The sequence below is a fragment of the Aegilops tauschii genome, chromosome 5 (genome assembly GCF_002575655.3).
Source record: "Aegilops tauschii subsp. strangulata cultivar AL8/78 chromosome 5, Aet v6.0, whole genome shotgun sequence".
Taxonomy (NCBI): domain Eukaryota; kingdom Viridiplantae; phylum Streptophyta; class Magnoliopsida; order Poales; family Poaceae; genus Aegilops; species Aegilops tauschii.
Genome location: NC_053039.3, coordinates 179,298,609 through 179,319,502, shown reverse-complemented (window position 1 = coordinate 179,319,502; position 20,894 = coordinate 179,298,609). Strand labels below are relative to the sequence as shown.

The 20,894-nt window shown below is 44.2% G+C and overlaps 1 protein-coding gene across 2 annotated transcripts in view; it reads right to left on the bottom strand.

Moving 5' to 3' along the window:
- Positions 1–606: 606 nt before the first annotated feature.
- The window catches only part of LOC109772916 (protein transport protein SEC24 B), a 33,507-nt gene continuing 13,219 nt past the window's right edge, over positions 607–20,894 (bottom strand). For both annotated transcript variants that reach the window (XM_020331618.4, XM_073500069.1), the window contains 17 exons: positions 10,345–10,425; positions 9,643–9,720; positions 9,424–9,516; positions 9,146–9,200; positions 8,515–8,591; positions 8,301–8,372; positions 8,122–8,205; positions 7,450–7,569; positions 7,274–7,342; positions 6,613–6,690; positions 2,386–2,524; positions 2,076–2,240; positions 1,827–1,972; positions 1,563–1,742; positions 1,270–1,358; positions 1,157–1,188; positions 607–1,078 (listed from right to left, as the gene is read on the bottom strand). In XM_020331618.4, coding sequence (XP_020187207.3) covers positions 972–1,078; positions 1,157–1,188; positions 1,270–1,358; positions 1,563–1,742; positions 1,827–1,972; positions 2,076–2,240; positions 2,386–2,524; positions 6,613–6,690; positions 7,274–7,342; positions 7,450–7,569; positions 8,122–8,205; positions 8,301–8,372; positions 8,515–8,591; positions 9,146–9,200; positions 9,424–9,516; positions 9,643–9,720; positions 10,345–10,425 — 1,665 coding nt within the window. In that variant the 3' untranslated portion in view covers positions 607–971. The remainder of the gene's footprint in view (positions 1,079–1,156; positions 1,189–1,269; positions 1,359–1,562; positions 1,743–1,826; positions 1,973–2,075; positions 2,241–2,385; positions 2,525–6,612; positions 6,691–7,273; positions 7,343–7,449; positions 7,570–8,121; positions 8,206–8,300; positions 8,373–8,514; positions 8,592–9,145; positions 9,201–9,423; positions 9,517–9,642; positions 9,721–10,344; positions 10,426–20,894) is intronic.

The following is a 20,894-nucleotide window of genomic DNA, read 5'->3' as shown; positions in this document are numbered from 1 at the left end:
TCCACACGTGTGGGCGTTTGCACATCGCCCACACGCCTCCATCACCACTCATTTTGCCACGTATGAACAGATGACATCAGCAGAATTTTTTTGGTTTTCGGCTTAAAAATGGTTTATCTTCTAATTAAAAAAAGAATTAAAAATCCGTTACCATTAAATCCGTCTCGACAAGATATTCAAAACTAGACTCCATGTTGATATGTTTCGACGAAAAAAAAATTGCTCAAAAGTTGCCATGATGTTTACACTGTAGTTGCCATAGTGCTTAAACTAAAGTTGCCATATGGCAATTTTAGTTTGTAGATCATGGTAATTTTAGTTTTTTTATGATGGCAATTTTAGTACTTTGACCATGAAAATATTTTTTTATATGAACCATGGCAATTTTAAGTGCATGTATCATGACAATTTTAGTTTATGATGCATGGCAAATCTAATTTCTTAATTCCCAATTTTATAATGTCAAATTTACTTTTAAATGTAGAAGAAAATAGCTGAAACATATCAATGTAATCATCATGGCAATTCATGTGCAATAGACACGGCAACTTTTTAACCAAAAAAAATTCATCGAAATATATTGATATGAGATCTAGTTTCGAAGGATTTAATGGTGAAACAGATCTTCAATCGGATTTTTCATTTAAGAGATAAAACATTTTAAAAACAGAAAATCCAAAAAGATTTTCATATGCAGGCATGCAGTGACATGGCGTAGTCTGTGTGTTATAAGGTGTGTGGGCGGGTTTGAGTCCCACCACACATGTGGGCATTAGCGCTGTCCAACACAAAAAATATACCACCTACACCAAAACTGACTTTGTAAAATCAAAGACTAGAATCCTTACAAATCTGCTATAGCTGTGTTTTACAAAGAAAAACGTTGTTTCCTTTTTGTATATCCACATGCAGAAATCAATTCCTTCTTGATTTCTACCAACCAAAACATCACAACAATGAAGCAGGTCATGTCAGGTCATCTTGCTCTGGATTTGCCTGTGAACATGTACAAGGAACTCTACATAAGAAAGGCCACCGGGTGCTTTGTCCTCAACCAACAGGGAACGGAAGAAATCTCCTGCGGATACAGAAACAAGTGTCAGGAGTAATAAGAAGATATGAGGTAACAGAGGGAGAAAACAGTGAGAAGACTAACCAGATGGGTCGCCCTTTTGGCATAGTCTCAGTCTGCAAAACAGTTTGAACATGTTAAGCAGTTGAGTTAAGTAGCAAGCAATTACAGCGTAGTTGAGAAATCACAGATAGTACCTTAGGTAGGAGCATCTCTGTCGCCTTATTTCATTCACAACTTCATTTACTTTTCTGGACAATACATTATCAAATTGCTCCAATACCAACTGAAAGGAGTTAACAATTATCAACCACATCCGCATATTCTTTTACTCCCTCCGTCCCAAAATATAAGAACGTTTTTGACACTACACTTAGTGTCAAAAACGTTCTTATATTTTGGGACGGAGGGAGTAATAAACATCCAGGCTATGATTTGCATACAAAAACCCATCACATAACACAAGACAGATAATGGGTACAAGACTAACCAGATTTGGTGCACCAGCCAAAGATGAGAAACCAAATATTTGCTCGAGGGTGGCAGGGTTCACCGCATTTCTGACATGAATAAAACCATCCTCGCCATTTTCCAATAAATAAATCCCATTATCCTGTATATTCTCACTATTAAGAGTAAGGGGATTTGGAATAAGGGGATCTTCATCATCCTGTACAGAAGTTAAACATAGCTAAAATAATCGGTACCAATTCCTAGGAGTTAAATAAAGTGAAGACCAATTAGCTGCAAATACCCTTGATGTAAGATCATGGAGAGCAATCATCCTAGGGAACACCAATGGAACAGCTAATGACACAGAAACTGAAGAGACAATAGAGACCCAATAGGACCGATCGTCTAATCTCCCATCATTCCTCAGTCCTATGCTTTTAGTTAAGGCTGAGAAATCAAATAAAATCAATTAGTGAGGTTAAAGATATGCTCACAACTCATCAGTGCATTACAACAATATAATAGCAATACTAGATGGAAGAAATCATACCCAGAGTATACAAAGGCAGAAGTTTTAAAGCCTCCGGAAGAATTAACTGTCCAGAAGAACTTACAGATGCACAATATTGTCGGTAGGACTGGAGAATATTGATGCATGTACTTGTTACTTGGTCCCTAACTTGGGATAGGGAACTTGATGGAATGCCATTTGCAGCTAGGTCGGTATGACAAAGTAAGTCAGCATACTAAAGCATCTTGCATGATACTAATAATGTAAAATAACTGATTCACTCAAAAAAAAATTGCTCTCTAGCTAGGTTTATTGAGATAAAATTTATTGCAATGAGCAGCTGGCTTACCTTGCTTAACAACATACGTAAACTGTGCTTCCAGATCAGCACATCGGAAAAGGTTGCTGAGCATGCTTGTGCATGGAAGTGAAATATTTATAACTCGTATCCTTCTTTGCCCATATACCGTGGTGTAAAGAAGTGCACACTGAATATGCAACACAAGTCCCATGTCAGCAATGTTTATATAGTTTCGACGGAAAAAAAGTACAGTGTTTATATAGTACTTCACAGAACATGAGTGATAACTTGGCAAGTGATTCATAGAACACGACTCATTAGAAGGACTCGGACAGAGAAAAATAGACTTTGTTGAGTTCAAGACTGAGGAAGATTTTGCCTTTTTGGACATACATGAATTGGCATAAGAATTTACGAGTGAGCATCACTGCCACAGAACTTAAGGGCACCTCAGTGCGGACACATTTTGCCATCCAACGTGGTACTCGTACAAAAAAAAAAAGGGGGGGGGGGGGGGGGGGGGGGGGGGGCTTTGCAGTAGTCCGGACCACCGCCACGTAGGACTCCGACACCCCCAGCCACTAAAGTCCCCATGCCGGTCCGCTTTTCTGCCACTCACCTCTTGCTTTGCATCTGCACCCTCCTCGCCTGCGCCGCCGCCCAAGCATCCTTGGACATCTGCAGGCCCCACCAACGCGCCTGCCCGCCTTGGACTACGCCGCCGTCCACCCAAGATCCCTTCGCCCCCCTGTCGACGACATCCATAGCGGACACCATGCCCGGCAGGTGTTCGCTCAAATGCCAGAGCTTTTTTATTTAACTTTTTGTTGATTCCTAGAGTAATTCGATGGCGGGGTACTTGGTGATCGAGGATGAGTTGTTGTGTGATACGTGGTTGGTCATATCTGCGGACTTTGTAGGCAAGAACTCAAGGGGCTCGATCTTTTGGCAGCGCGTGCATGCTTCGTTTCATGAGCAAAAGAATTTCGCGCTTACGGCATGCACGTTATCCATGAACGCAATGTTAAGTCGGTATCCCATCGATGGTACACCATCTGCAACTCCATCACGAAGTATTGTGGTGCGATTCACCAAGTAGAGACAGTGTGGCCATGGGACTTGTCAACCATGGAGATCTTAAGTTTTGCTCCTTGTTGCTCTACATGTTGGTTAATTCATTCATTAACTCAATGTTGCTCTACACATTGTATAGCCTGCACGCGCTGGCGTGATGTACTACAGGACCGAGGGCAGGCCATTCACGCACATACATTGTTGGATGAAGCTCAAGGGGCTGTATGTGTGGGACAACATATGCCGATTCTGACTCAAAAAACGTTGAATTCGGTATCAATGAATTCGAAGAACTTGTTGAACATCCGGTTATCTCAAATGTAATATTTACATTCAAACTATTATTGTACTAGAGATATTTGCATGTTATTTATGGATGAATTGTGCTATTTTCTATAATTAGGACCAGTCCGCGAACAAATAGTATGTCCGTTTCAGGGGACGATGTTGGAGATGCCCTAAGAACATACGATTTTGTTGCTAACTGCATAGCTAACTGCATAAGATGTATACTGCAATCCGTGCATGAGGGCACTAGCGGACCTCTCCAGTGGGCAGGGTATGGCAGCTGCCACACCTTACTTCTGGGCAAAAAAATTTATATACATATGCATCTATCGATTGGTACTTGAATGAATTGCTTGTCTCGTTCGACCGAACCCAGCCTGGCCTGATGGGCCGACGCGACGCATCCGGCTGTTGGGCACTTGGGCCAGTAACAACCGGTCGAGATCGATCCAACGCCCACGCACACGAGACACGATGCCCAGCCGCGACGCAACCCTAAGCAGCTAGCGCGGCGGCGGCGGCTGGCTAGGTCGTGAGGACGAGGAGGGCCGCGGGCAACCGACGACGGGGCAGCCGACGGCCGGACGGCGGCGGCGGCTAGCTGGGGGCTTAGAGGGTGGCGGCAGCAGCAAGCGGCGGCTCCAGCGGGCGACGGCAGTTGGGGATTTTCCTGGTAATCTCCTAGGGTCCGAAACTCTGAACCACTCCTCTGCTCTGAACTATTTGCAGCCACTGCCACTTTGTCTATACAATTATATTTTTCATTCATGCTAGTGTACGCACAAGTTTTTGTTTTTAGATGATTATACGTACAAGCTAATAAGATGCCCAACGGGCGCAGTTCTGTGACTTCTCTCCATAAGATGGAAAAGAAGAGGTAAGGACCACCAAATGCAAAGGAAAGAGGAGGAAGAGGTATATTTATCATGTCCGCTTGGTAAAATTAAGGAAGATGTGTTACCTTGAGTGATAGATCTTCAAAAGTATTGCTCTTGCTAAAATTAGGGAGATTTTCATAAGGAGGGTAGGGCACTGCCATTGTCTGGGTCTTCTAGACGCCATTATAAGCTTAATTATCGGTATGTTTTAGGTTGTTTTCCTATTGAAACATGTCTACATTTTCATTGTATTTGGTTATTCGTTTGCAGTGTGCACTGTTAGTGTGTATTGACTCATTTGATTCGCATCAAAAAAATTCTTAGTGAGACTTCGCCCCACCTTAAATTTTTTCCGTGGTCCGCCTCTGCATGAGGGCCATAACCAATAAACTGTCGGGACTAAGGGCAATTCCAATGAGGTTCACCAAAACGGACACGTCCGGACGTGTCCGCGGACAGCGGATAGGGTCCATCCAACCCTATATATCAAATGTCCGCCTCTTATCCAAAAAAAAAAAATAGAATACATGTCCGCCATGCAGCCTCACTTCGAATCACTGATCGATAGCAATTCAAACATACATTTCAATCCTAGTAAAAGCGCCGGATGTTCAGCAAGTTTATAAAATTCATCGATCCCAAATTTAACCATACTTTCGAAAGCGGCCTTGATCTCAAGCTTTCTGTCCTCCATCTTGAACCTCTCCATCGGCACTGTTGTTCACCAAGATGTTGTGCCCCTTGAGCTTCATCCAACAATGCATCAATATGAAGGGCTTGCACTCCGTCCTTTGGTACAATGCGGTTCTACGGCAGCACGTACGGGCTATACGATAACGTGATAATCAAGTTGCAACATTGAGTGAATCAGTGAATTGACCAACACGTAGATAACAAGCAGCAACACATTGATGTGCCCCGTGGCCACCTTCTTTCACTTGTGCAATCGCACCGCAATACTTCATGACGACATTTGAAATTGTGTACCACCGTTGGAGTGGTGACTTCAGATTGCGATCATGGATCACATCAAATTGTAGGGCCGGCAGTGCTTGTGCTCATGGAACCAAGAATGCACATGTTGCCAAAATATCATGTCCTTTTGCTTCATGCCTACAAACCGCGCACTTGTGGCAACCACTCGTCACACAACAATGCATCCTCCCTCACCGAGTACCCCGCCATCGTGCTTGCTTCATTTTAAACAAGGAGAAAGTCAAAAAAAAATTCTCAATGGCATTTGGCCGAACACTTGTCGGGCATGGTGTCCGCCATGGAAGGTGTCGACAGGGGGCGGATGTTACCTGGGTTGCGGCCGGATCCAGGGTGCAACGGCGGTGAAGTACAAGGTGCCTGGGTGGAGCAGCAAAGGTCTGGCTAGAACTGGGCAGCAGCCGGAGTGGTAGAGGCGGTGGCGGTCTTAGTGGGTGCAGATACAAAGCAAGGGGGAGGGACTGGGTGGGTAAAAAGGGCTCCGGGAGAGGGTTTTGGGTGGGCCAGGTGTGTCGGGGACACGGTTGGTGTCCGGACACCCCAAACCTCCCACAAGTTTGTTTCCAGTTTGGGGGAAATCGACCGTCTAGACCGGTTCGCAGATGTTTGATGCACGGGGTTGGACGGTAAAAAGTGTCCTGACTGCATTGTCCGAACGTTTAGGGGCATTTTGATGCACGGCATTGGAGTTGCCCTAATATCACACTTAAAGAACGGATTTCACCACATATTCAAAAATAGATGAGTTTACCAAGTTTAGATACAAACCATTTGCCAGCAAAATTTCTACAGTTACTGTTAGGCTTCTATGCAGCATAGTGGGCAAGTTAGGCCACCGATGAGTGATCAGCCATAGCTGGTTCGCTCAGCAGATTTCATGATGCATGAGACTGACTTTCAGAACCCCACCAAAATTGGAGTTTGTTATGGATGATACACGTCAAAGTTTGGGCATGTGCATATTGTTGGTACTTCAAAATAAAACAAGTAGGCTCTAGTACGCTAAAGTTAAAACTGATCTCAAATACGTAATGTACATTACCTGAAAACCACATTCTGAATTCTCCTGAAACTTATCATCATGCTTAAAGGAAACCATTATGGTTTTGTCAGAGTCAATCTGCGGCAGAAAAGCCATAAATTTAATAGGTTAGATTCTGCCACAATTGACAGAAATAAGACCGTGAAACAGCAGATGAATGCAGTAGCATAAAATTTTAAAACTGTTATCAGGCATAAAATTTTGAAACAGCAGATTATTATGGTTACCTTGACCTGTTAAGCTTTTATATCTATACATTTCGAATTGTAGCAATAAATGCCATGATTCTGGTCAATATTATACACCGTTTTGGGTCAGCGATTTCTTGTAACTGGTTGGTTACCACATAGAAATGGAGAAGGCCATGGATACGCATAATCCAATGAACATAAATTTTCCCGACAAAAAACCTTGCTTTGCGTAAGATTAACCAATGTTTGATATAATTTCTGTATAAACCATGTTACACTGCAAGTAACAATATGGTACTGCATACTATGTTATATCACCAGCTGACAGTTTTAGAAGCCAAGGTGCATGTTCTACCATTAACAGGGAACAAAACTGAGTTCAACATAACAAAGCTTGTGTTGACAACAGAAATATGCAAGAGAGCTTGATGCAACCAACAATTATACAGGAAGCAATCTTAATTACTGACCGCAGGCAAATCAATATCAGTAGGGACGCGCTTGCAGAAATTGCCAGAATAGTCTTGAACTTGAAGCCCCTTGTACACATGGAAAAGGAAACAAAATAATAAGGTACTATAGGACATGGAATGAAAACGGGAGGGGGGGAAGGGGGGGGGGGGGGGGGGGGTGGACAGAACCTCACCTGACTGCACCTGACACGCATGACAGCCTCAAGTCCCTGGGGTCTAGTGATATTCCATCTGAGATCGTTGAAGAGTTTGGCTGGGTCAGAAAGAGCAGAAAATGGGAAATAGTAGTAAACCTGCATAAGAAAAGAAAATTTTCAAATCAAACAGCAAAAGGAAAAAAAAAGCAGACATAACAGATAAGATGGAACTGGAAACTCTAAGAAAACTGAAGACAATCAGCTACCTCAAAGTTTAGAACCTTATGCATTCAGTGAGTAAAACGATAAAGGGAACTAGATGCTTAGTGTTTATTATTTATGTAATAATATGGTGGAAACTGCTGCAGGCCAATGGTGTGTGTTTCCAATCTGTAAGCATATTACAGTGATTTAAAAAGAAACAAACATCACAAGCGCAAATGCTAAACTGATACTGGAACTTGAAATGTTGACAAGTGTTTGTCAAAACAGTAGTGTGCATGAAGACAATAAAAAGCTGATCACAATTCTATAATAGATTAGTTATGCCTGCACTGCAATGAATTTAATAAAACATTTTTTTTCTATCTGGCAATAATCTTATCCAAAACTAGTTTTAGCTCCTAGCAGTAAAATCCTACGAATTACAAATATCAAATGATAAATATTCTTTCAGCCATCTAACCTAACTATTGAAGAGAGGCATACCCGGCCACCAGTGGTACTGGGAACAACTGATATCGAAGCAACATCTGTGTATGACTGTGTGGTAAGGAACACATCTACACAAACCTGAAAAAATTAAGAGCAAAATATCATCATGGTTAGTCTTATTAGAATAATGAAAATAAAAAATACTGAAAGAAGCAGAAACAAATGTTGCTCACTTGATACTCAGCAAATTCTAGTGCCATTGTTTTGAGTGTCTTATCAACAGGCTGCAGGAGCTTATGTGCTTCCTGGAAATCGCACATAAAATATTACAACGCATCAACTACAGAAAAGAAGAACAACAAGACACAATACTCATGTGAAATGGATTGGCAAATGTAACTTTGTGTTTCATGTAGGTATGCAAAATAACAAGGAAATAAATCATACCTTATCTCCACTCGAAATATTTGATCTACCTTCAGTTTCCCTTGCAGATAATGAACCAGTCCCAACTGATGGCAGCACTGCAAGTGCAAGCAATGCACTGTTATGACCTTTTTTTTCTCTGATGAGACAGTGATGCTGATGACTTCTAATCTAAAGCACTAAAAATAACTAATATATTATGTCATTGTTAAAGACGGGTTCATCACTCACTCAGCTACAAGCAGACAAGCAGTTCTCCAGAATAGGAATGCTACTTCCAGATTTTATACAACAGAAATTTACCAACCCAGTACAATTATAAATGCAATAATGTACTCCCTCAAAAAAAATATGAACGATAATTTGGGAGATCATGTCTAATGATAAGACTTGCATGCAGCAATGTACTCCTTCCTTTAAAAATCTAAGTATTATAATTTGGGAGATCATGTATGATGATATTTTAAGACTTGCATGCAAAGTTTATTACATTTTCTCTTCAGCATTTATGACTAAACAAACACTGCCATCAATTTATCTCTCATTTATTCCCAACACATTAATGCCATGGATGGCATGGTCATTTCCCTCTAGATTCTTGGTTTCAAGACTTCCAAATTAGTGGACGCGGTAATAGAGAAGGACAAAATACCCGACTGAAACACAAGCAACTTTCCACCAGTGGGCTTCATTGCTAGGAAACCTGCCTGCAAACAACATAAAAAAGAGTATCAACACAAACAAAAATATGGAAATATGTAAACATCTGTGATATGGCTCGATCCAAATTAACAAGGGGCTGTAGATTAAGGATTTGCAATGTAACTGTATAAATTGAAGTACTGCAGACAGTAGAGAAGCATCTAATTCATTCATATGTTGCAACAGAAGGATAATGCAGAAGGACAAAAATATTATGAAAACAAGTACCTTCATAGCTGCTCCAAACGCTGAATCAGCAACCCTATTGTTTTCAAACATGCTCGGGATGCTCTCCAGTAGTTGCTCCAAACTATCACGGCACTGAAGCCTCGAAAAAGAAGGTATTTAGAGGTTTTTCGTGTACAGAGAGATTTCTTATTTCTATTGAAGCTTCTACAACTAGTAATCTACTAACAAAAAGCAACTGCCATTCGTGCCAATATAAACCTCGGAAACTGGAAGAATTAAGTCCATCTGAAGTGGAGTATACACATCTTGGATGTCAGGAACAATGAGCATCAAAGGCTGCAAAGGACAAAAATGTCAAAGGTACAATTTTAGAACATTTAACATCTACCCACCAGCCAACACTCAACAATATTGTCAAAATACGTTCGTCAGAAGCAGCAACGACTGTTGAGCAGAAGTGAATACTAAAGTAGTAACGTCTTATCCACCGCACTCTACTCAATTTAAAGCAATAATATTCTAAAATTTTCAAGTTTTTTTGTTTCTTCTGTCACTGATTGATTAAAAAAATTGGAGGTGGGGTGTGGACTGCATTGACAAAATTCTTTTGAATCTTTTTCTCATTGTTTTGACATCTGAACTTAAGTGATTCGCATGATTGACATTGGCTGTTGGTAGGCAACCCTACGACTGGGCCAAATTTGAAGAGATTCAATACTCAAAAGTCGAAATATTAGCAGGAAACTTAAGAAATATGATAGAAGGCGTGATATTGCAAAAAAAAATATTACGTAAGATGGGGATGTTTATATCAAATGCAGATTATAGACAATTCTGCTTCTTCCTTTGCCAGGTCATAAAGATCAGCTGCTATGATATTTTGAGCTTTTACTAGTTGAAATACCAAAGGGGCAATGCATAAAATGCTTAGCATTGCTAGCAAACTTTTCCAGAACATACCTGTTGTTGAGCACGTTTCAGACTATAGAAGTGAATAGTAGAATCGAATGTCGCAATCCCAACCATCGTTCGGGGACCTTCCTAGAAAAGAGAATGAAATGTCAGGGGACTAAGTGTGGGGACTCCAAGTAGTCCGATATCATTATGTTCTATTCTTTTGCATCAGCAAAATAAAGAAAACTAACCAGGAACAAAACACCAAGTTTGTCAAACATAGTGATTCAGCTAAAAATAGTTTTGCCGCGTGCACTCTGGTTTCAAATCTTTTATGGAGTAACTATATATATCATGGTTAGATCCCGTTCTGGTACCCGGCCAAAATCCCACTCTCTCTATACTAGCGGCACCTTTGCCCTTGCTCTGTTCTATGGTGTGTCCTTGGTTTTGTGGCCACCAAATTAGCTGCTTGCTAGGCTTTCTCATATGCATGTGTGTAGGGTTGTAGCTGATGCTTAGGCTGCTGATCCTTAGGGCATGGGGTACTGCCTGGAGTTTGAGGGTTAACATTGTGGGGCCAGCTGAACTATCTCCCTTGCTACTTTCCCTAGGTTGGTAGTTTATACATTGTAAGTACGTGAAACTATGATCCTTTCCTCGCAACTATTCACAAAATAATGTCATTTTAAAGAAACCGGGCCGACACATGTATTGAGCCAGTAACGAACATCCCAATCCAAATAGCAAACCAGAGTGCAATTGATAAATATGATATATGTGGCTTGCATAAAATGCCTAATATCAGCATTAAACGTTTCCAAGACCTCATGACTGTGCGAGAAGTGATGTCTAGAACAGGGTTGAAAGAACCAGATAGGGTTGGAGCTAATCTTGTTATGACTTGGAAAAGGAAGAAGATGCAAGACATCTCTAGTATGACGGTGGGAGTAGTCAAAAGAAATTTGACTGCCAGTTGTCTTAGTAAGGAAGAGCCGCAGCAAGTAGTAGTAACAGCAAAGTTGGGATTGACCTTTAACTGCATTCATAGTAGTACTCTTAAGAGGGCTAGGTCGGTCTTAAAAGGGGCTCAGTCAGTTTGAGTTAGTCCTATAAAAGGACGTGTACCCCATGTATGTAAAATAAGCATCGGTTGCTAAGAAAGGGAAAAGGGCATCGGTTGCCCAGAACAAGAAGTCTCTTGTGTGTGTGTCCACCAAGAGAGAAGAGAGGTTCAGGCCAATATTTAGCATCAGAGCTTTGGTTATTGCAGGCCATGGGTAAAACTGAACCGTCCTGGTGAGGGCAAGAGCCGTTCCTGTCCAGTATCCAAGGCTGACTGACACCAACTACACTTTTGGTCCATGAAGATAAAGTTCACCATGCACTCACATTGTGTGTGGACGGTGATTGAGGGCAATGCACCGGTCGACGAGGACACAAATCAGGGCACCCTCACCGCAGCCTCTCAATGCTTGCCGGATGCCATGATGATGGCAATTGCAGAGAAGGAGGCTGCAAAGGAAGCCTGGGAGGCAATCAAGCAAATGCGCATTTGTGAGGACCACGTAAAGAAGGTGACAAACAAACGGTGAAGCGGCAGTTTGACCGCATGATTGTGGAGGACTCGGAGAGCATCGTGGGGTTCTCCCACAAACTCACCTCCATGGTGGGGGAGATACGCTCCCTAGGCACCGAGTTGAAGGGCAATATAGTGGTGGAGAAGCTGTTTAGCCGCCGTGCCAGACAGATTCCAGATGATCGGCATGATAGAGCAGTGGGGAGATGTCTCAGTGATGTCTTCGTTTGAGGTCAAGGTGATGGGACGCTTGAGGGAGTTCCGAGGAGAGCACCAAGAGGAGGCACCATGATCATGGACTCATGGTGATGGTGAGCGAATGGTAACAATTACTCGTTCCTTATTGGATTCACTCGTGATGAAGCACACGGAGCACAAACAGCCCCAAAACAAAGGCACTAGGAAGGGTGATCGTGGTGCTGTCCATGGTCATGCCGGTGGCCTAATGACAAAGAGACTCCGACACCAGTGTGCACAATGAGCGCAAGGCTAGTGTCATCCAAGGCCACTTGTCACAGCCCTAGTGTAATTAGGAGTTATAATGTGCATCATAATCATTTTGCATGATTTGTTTAATTGTGAAAATGAGGATAATTCAAAACCCCATAGAAATGCTATAAAATGCATCGAGAAAATAAATGCACTTAGAGAGGTCGGGGTAGACCAAACTTGACATGGGAGGAGTCCGTTAAGAGAGATCTGAAGGACTGGAATATCACCAAAGAACTAGCCATGGGCAGGGGTGTGTCGAAGTTAGCTATCCGCATGATAGAACCATGAGTTGGTTTCAACATTTTTGGGTTTCAACTCTAGCCTACCCCAACTTGTTTGGACTAAAAGGCTTTATTGTTGTTTGTTTGTTATATATGTCCTTCAGAAATCCTAGAAAATTTATCAAAGTTGCCTCTATATATGTGAAGTCTCCCTATAAATTTTCAAGAATATTGGAAAGATAAATGACACACTTGTAGTTCAAACCTCCATTTGAGTTTAAATTGGATTTATATTTTTAGAAATAAAACTATAAGCTTAAAAGTCCCAGAAATAAAATTATGTGGACTCGGAATAATCTAGTGAAGCCACATAAAAAGTCCATACGATTTGGATCGAATTTGAGCCTTCAAACAATTTAAAAGTTGTTTCAAAGTTTGAAAAACAGGAATAATCTCTTGGGCCCAGCTCAGTAGCACAACTCACACCCAAGTAGATGACAACTCATATATAATTAGGGATAACTACAAGTGATGACATATGTCATGACATATTCTATTGGATAAGGTGACATGATGTTCCTCGACTCCAACTCAATTTGACTTCTTCCTTCTCATGCATGCATCTCTTTGGTATATGAGAAGATTAGGTCTAACAAGATCGTGGCGAGTGAGTGTCGTGAGGGAGGGCGGCAGCTCTGCCCAATACCCGATGCATACCCGCACTAACTGTGCCAACTGGGCCATGATCATGTGTGTTCAGCTGCAGGCACAATGGCTATGGGAGGTTGTCGAGTTTGGCGATGATGAGCGCGACGATCGCACTGCACTGGCGGCGCTGACGCAAGCGGTTCCGCCGCAGCTGGTGCGCACACTGAAAGACAAGGACAACACCAAGGCTGGCCAGGACACACTCAAGACCCTTCACATGGGGTGTGAGTGTGTGCGGGAGGTGAGGGCGCAGACCCACTGCCACTAGTTCGAGGAGCTCCATTCCCACGACGGTGAGTCCATCGAGGATTTCATGCTTCGCCTGACTGCCATCGTCAATGACTAGCACCTATTGAACGACCCCATCACCAAGCACCAAGCCATGCAAGTTTCTGCGTGTGGTGCCACACAAGTACCGGCAGATGGGAATGGCCATCAAATCCTTCATCGACCTCAAGACGTTGACAATTGAAGAGCTCTGAGGCCGCCTGCTGCCCGTGGAAGAGAACTACGAGCTCGACGAAGTGGGCAGCAGCGTCGAGAAGCTCCTCGAGGAATGGACATCTCGCCAACACCAACGCATGCAAGGCACATCATCTGGTGGCGAGAAGGGCAAAAAGACGGCATGGAAGCCGAAGTAGAGCGAAGCAGCCCATGGACATCACCATGCAAACACCAGCTACACAACAAGCTCCAAATGGACCCATGACAAGGGCTCGCGCACGTGCCATAGAAATCGAGCTGAACTCTTTCCTGCTTGACCTCCGTATGCACTTAGATAATACTTAGGCTACTACCTCACAAAGGGACCCTATGTGTGATTAAGTACAACGACGATCAACAGGGAGAAGTGAGGAAGGAACACCGGCTCCATGAAGAGCAACAAGAAGGAAGCACGGAAGAAGGTGGCCAACAGCTTAAGACAAACAGGAAGAAGGTCCCAGCAGCCGAAGACAGGAGAAAGCTTTGTGGTCACTGGAGAAGAAGGTGCCGAACAGCTTAAGATAATAAAAAGCTCTCTGGACACCCCATGCACATGGGGCCATGTACCCCGTGCGCACGGGATACCCCAAAAACTCTTTGGACACCCTACACACACGGGCTCCTGGACCCCATGGGCACAGGACCCCTCCAAAACCTTCTGGGCACCCCGTGCACTGAGCCAATTTACCCAGTACACACAGGCCTACGAGCAGTGACTGGGAATTACCCTTGTACCCTCACTTCCTCTTCCACCTCAAGCACCTATATAATTCGTACCTCCCCCATTTTCTAGGATCTTGGCGTATGTGTGTGGACAATAGAGCCATCAACAAGATCGCTGTAAGGTAAAGATTCCCTATTCCCCGTCTGGACGATATGTTGGATCAGCTTAGTGGAGCAATAGTGTTCACAAAGCTAGATTTAAGAAGCGGGTATCATCAAATTTGCATCAGACCTAGGGATGAATGGAGAGCAGCCTTCAAGACAAAGGAATGGTTGTTTCAATGGCTAGTCAGTCATGCCAATTGGACTCTCAAATGGACCAAGTACCTCTATGCACTTGATGAACCAAGTCCTTCGGCCCGTCTTATCCCACTTTGTTGTGGTTTATTTTGATGACATCTTGATCTATAGCAAGGATGAGGATGAACACTTTGATCACATTCGGAAAGTGCTAGGAGTACTAAAGGAAAATGAGCTCTACGTCAACTTGAGGAAATATGTTTTCCTGCAAACACAACTTCTTTTCCAAGGATTTGTCATAACATGCAACGGTATTCGTGTTGATGATTCTAAGGTTGAAGCAATCCGAGAATGGCCAACTCCGGATACCATTTCTGATGTAAGAAGTTTTCATGGCCTTGCAACTTTCTATTGGCGATTTGTGAAGAATGTCATGGCACCAATTACCGAGTGCTTGAAAAAAGGGAAGTTCCAGTGGACAGAAACGGCTAAAGCTAGTTTCAATGAGATCAAGCAAAAACTATCACAAGACTTTTGAGTTGGGAGTGTGATGCAAGTGGAGTAGGCATTGGAGTTGTTCTATCTCAAGAAAGGATGCACATTGCTTTCTTTAGTGAGAACTGAGAAGTTAAGCAAAGCTAGATAGAAATGGAGTACTTATCAGTAAGAATTATATGCAGTTTTCCGAGCTTTAAAAACTTGGGAAGTCTATTTGCCGCCTAAAGAGTTTATCGTTTACACTGACAATCAATCCTTGAAGTATTTTAGAAATCAAAAACATGTTGATCGCATGCTACCAAGATGGGTGGCATATTTGGAGAGATTTAACTATCTCACTGTGCATAAATCTGGAGCAACCAAACAAGTGATCGATGCTTTGAGTCATCGTGCATGTCTCTTGACTTATTTTGAGGGTGAACTTCCTGGCATGGATCAAATAAAGGAGTTGTATGAGGATGACGAAGACTTTGGCCATGTTTGGGTAAGAATCGTGCTATACGGATGACAACAGTTGAACGATTCCTGCACGGCGGTGGAAATCCAGCCGCCCATGCATGCGACTTAAAAGGAAACAGCCGCTCGATTCCATGGTCGTGCGGGAATCGGGTTGCACTTGTCGTCTGTGGAGCAATTTCGTTTGGGTAAAGCACAATAGGGGCCAACCATTAGGTGATGACTATTTGGTGCAGAATGGCTATCTCTTCAAAAATGATCGTTTGTGCATCCCAAGAAGCTCTCTACGTGATAAACTGATCAGAGCGCTCCATTCAGGCGATCTTAGTGGCCATGTTGGACGGGACACGACTATCGCTAACCTAGAAGCTCGTTACTTTTGGCCAAAACTAAAGAGGGATACTGGAAAGTTTGTTGCGGTGCCCCATAAGAATCGTGCTATACGGATGACAACAGTTGAACGATTCCTGCACGACGGTGGAAATCCAGCCGCCCATGCATGCGACTTAAAAAGGAAACAGCCGCTCGATTCCATGGTCGTGCGGGAATCGGGTTGCACTTGTCGTCTGTGGAGCAATTTCGTTTGGGTGAAGCACAATAGGGGCCAACCATTAGGTGATGACTATTTGGTGCAGAATGGCTATCTCTTCAAAAATGATCGTTTGTGCATCCCAAGAAGCTCTCTACGTGACAAACTGATCAGAGCGCTCCATTCAGGCGATCTTAGTGGCCATGTTGGACGGGACACGACTATCGCTAACCTAGAAGCTCGTTACTTTTGGCCAAAACTAAAGAGGGATACTGGAAAGTTTGTTGCGGTGCCCCATATGTCAAACCTAGAAACTCGTTACTTTTGGCCAAAACTGAAGAGGATTACTGGAAAGTTTGTTGCGGTGCCCCATATGTCAAACCTGCAAAGGCCAGGTTCAAAACACAACAAGGTTACACATGCCTTTGCCTGTTCCTGTTGCTCCATGGGAGGATATCTCTATGGACGTAGTCTTGGGTTTGCCAAGAATAAGGCGAGGGAGTGATGATGTGTTTGTGGTCGTGGACAAATTCTCTAAATGGTGACTTTATTCCATGTCGCAAGACAACAGACTCTCATCATGTGGCAAACCTATTCTTTAGAGAAGTGGTCAGACTTCATGGCGTTTCAAGGTCCATCGTCTCAAGCCGTGGTAGCAAGTTTCTTGCTGCAATTTGGCTCACTTTGTGAAGCAATTCAACATTGAATTAAAAAAAATAGCACTGCCCATCCACAAACAGATGGACAAACCAAAGTGGTGAACAATTTTTGGGTAATCTGATCCATTGATTTTTTATTATTTTTTTGAGCTGATTGATCCATTGAATTTGTGGAGAAAAAAAGTGACAATTGAATTTGGCTTTATCTTTTGGAGAGTTCTCTTGCAATAACTCCAAACATAGATCCATAGGAAAGAGTCCTTTTTCAATTGGCTACACTAAAGTTCCAACACATGTGGTGGACCTGATGAAGCTACCATCAAAGAGAAACTCAAAATCAGCATTGTCCTTTGCTCATAATTACACCGAGTTATTTGAAGAAATTCGTGGTGTTCTGGAAGCACAAAATCAGTTATATAAACAACTTGCTGACTGCAAAAGGAGACTGAAATCATTCCAAGTTGGTGATAAGGTGATGGCCTACCTCCGAAAAGAGAGGCTGCCTTTAGTTGTTGAAGGGAAGCTTAGGCAATGAAGGTATGTGCCCTTCTCTATTATGAGGAAGATAAATGATAATGCTTATGTGATAGATCTTCCAAACGACATGGGTATATCCAACACTTTCAATGGTGCAGACTTGACTCTACCACCCAGAAGAGGCGCTCTATGAAGATAACTCGAGGTCGAGTTCCAAACAACCAGGGGAGACTGATGAGGAACAATAGATGAGAATAATAAAAATAAAATCATATGTCAATACTGTTTGGCTACTTCTAGATACTTCTACTCTAGTCTAGTATTTCTTTTCTTTTCTCAACCCTATCTACTGTTTTCTAGTCTTCTAGCTATGAGTAGCTATGAGTGGAATGGTGAATCTTAGGTAGTGTTTTCTATAGTGTTCTAGCCATTAGTAGAAGTGAGATGCGAAGGCTTCCAAAAGCCCTATAAACAAAGGTCCCCACCTCTATTTGTAACCAGACTATGTACCCCCACTACCTATAATAGAACTTGGTGTTCTTGTCTAAGATCTTGGAGTAGATCTTGTTGTCAGGTACTAGTGGTAGAAGATAAGAGAGAAGATTCGAGGGCTAGGATGAGAAGACCTGATCTATGGCTATCTCTGTTTCCCCTTTTTGCTGCTTTTTTCTTTATTTTACTTTCAAGTTAAGCCACTGTAATTCCCTAGCCTATATAAGGCCTTGTAACCTAAGAGAGGGGTATCAATCAACTATTCAGCCAAATATTGGTTATTATCAATACAGCAATACCTTTACATACATACACCATATACACAAGTTCCTCACTGTTCTTGGTGATTTCATACTTTTCCCCATTTTCTTGTTCTTGATCCACCTCAAATCCATGGCTGATCCATCCGGGATCTGACACTTGTGCCCTAGGAGTTTTGGATTGTAACTCCTGCTGCCACATTGGCCTATTTCTGCCTCTAGAGCGATATCTAGCCCCGCACGTTTAAGTAGTTCCTTCAGCACTTGTGTTGTACACTTCGTACAGCAAGGTGGAGTTGTTCCTCCACAACCTTGTGCTGCTTCATGTTAACTGTCAAGTCATGTGTTAGCCACATGATTTGGCTAGTTTTACATGCTGATCCATCCTTGGAATTAATTCTAGTCTAGCAATTGCATGAACGCAACGTTCATGGATTGCAGCATGTGTGTTAGCTGGAGGGTACTAATTTGTCGGTGGTTGCATGTGGCTAGAAACACGGTGTGTCCATGTTGAGGCTATTAAGTAGTGCATGCCCCATGCTTGAGTTGGTCACCGTCAGGTAGATGGTGCAATGTCGTCATGCGAGGACCTAAAGATGTGGGTGATCTGCATCGGTGATTCTAAGGGAACAAGATTAAGTGGGTGATTATGTTAGACTTGGGAAAGGAAGAAGGTACATGACACCTCTAGTATGACGGTGAGAGTAGTCAAAAGAAATCTGGCCGCCAGTTGCCTTAGTTAGTAAGAAAGGGATGCAGCAAGTAGTAGCCACAGCAAAGTTAGAATTTACCTTGGCTATATTCAGAGTAGTACTCTTAAGAGGGCTAGGTCAGTTTGAGCAAGTCCTATAAAAGGATGTGTACCCCATGGATGTAAAATAAGCATCTGTTGCCCAGAACAAGAAATCTCCTGTGCGCGTGCGTCTCCACCGTGAGAGGAGAGTTCAGGCTAACAGATGGGACATTGAGGATTTGCAACTGCAGGGAGGCGGGGGGTCACTTGAGGATTTGCTACTGCATTGTTCCAGGACCAACAAATCAGTGAGATAATCGGCAGCACATCCTCAGAAGCCGGCGCTTGAAGTTGCAAAACATCAATCCCCCATAACCAGAAAGTTTACTGCCAGTTTCTGGTCAGATCTATATGACTATCTGAATTTCTTGAGTTTGCAACTGATATACATATAATCATCCAAAACAGTAACTAATTCACACAGCTAATCGTCTAATGTGATTTATAGGTTTAGCTAAAAAATAAGGAAATTGTGTGGCAAAATGTCACGCCTGGCCACTTGTCCGCCACTTGTCCAGCATGACGTGGCAAGGATCGGGCCCCACTTGTAAGTGTGAGCTAGAGGGTGAGAGGAGAGGAGAGGAGAGGGAGTGTTTAAAAGGAGCCAGCCGGCTGTGGCATTGGCATGTGATGTGACTAGCTGTAAACCTCATCCCCAATCATTCCTCCTTAAGCAACTTCTTCCTCTCCAAGTCTCTCTCTCGCTCTCCCTCACCTAACCGATCCCCCTCCCCTTTCGGTGCGTTACAGTTGGTACTCAGAGCCAAAATCGCCCCAAAAAATTTTCTCCCAGTCGAGCTGGTTGCAGATCGGTAGCATCCACCGCGCCGGTGTGTGCTGCTCCGGCAAGCACAACAAAATCCGTCGCGGGGTTCGATCTCTCCCAAGCAAGGCAACGGCGCCCTCCAAAGCTTCGGCGGCGACGCGTCAGGTGCTGGCCGCCATGGACGAGGGCAACAGCAGCATCACCAAGACGCTCGAGTCCCTCCTCGCCAAGATGGACGAGCAGAAGGCGGTCCACGACAAGCAGATCGAGATTCAGGCCGCCTTCAACGCGCAGATCTCGCAGGACGTGCGCGGACTCGCCCGGCAGATCGATCTGACCCAAGCTGACGTCGACACCACCCGCAAGACGGTGGAGGGCTCGGCATCGCCATCGGGCTCGGTCACGACCGTGCTTCACCAGCCCGCCGCTCCGCAACAACCCCCACCATCGCCCCCGCCGCCTCCACACTCGCCGCGCGTGGCCGCCGACCCAGGCCGCCCTGCATCCGCCCACGCGCGCCTCGGAGACCATCGTCCCCCGCTGATTCCAATGGCTCCTCAGGGCGGATTCGCCGCTCCGGCTGCCGTTCCCTCTCCGACATCGGGCTACTACAGCAACGACTACCACAAGCCACCGAAGCATGATTTTCCTCGGTTCGATGGCTCCGCTCCATACTTATGGCTGGATCGCTGTCTGGCGTACTTCGAGCTCTACAAGGTCGCGCCACACAACTGGGTGGCCACTGCAGCGCTGTACATCGAAGGCCAGGCCACGCACTGGCTGCAGGCATTTCGTCAAACACATCGCGGCATCACCTGGGAAGTGTTCACATCAGCCGTACTGGAGGAGTTCGGCGCCGACGAGTTCGAAGTGGTCATGCACAAGCTGCTGCAGCTTCGTCAGACTACCTCTGTCGCCGAGTACCGCACGGCGTTCGACGAGCAAATGTATCACCTGCTCGCGCTCGACCTGTCCATAAACACCAAGTTCTTCGTCACCCATTTCATCCTGGGCTTGAAGGACGAGTTGCGCGCCCTGGTTCGGCTCCAAGCACCCTTGAGCATCACCAGGGCGTCCGTGTTAGGCGCGCATTCAAGAGGAGGAACTGGGCGCAACGCGCGCGCGCCCACGCATCACGCCAGCGGGCCGGCCCCCACCGGCAACGACTCCACCACAGCCGCGCGCGGCCGCGCCCAACCGCGCCCCAACGGACGACTACGCGCGCGAGCGGCAACTTCGC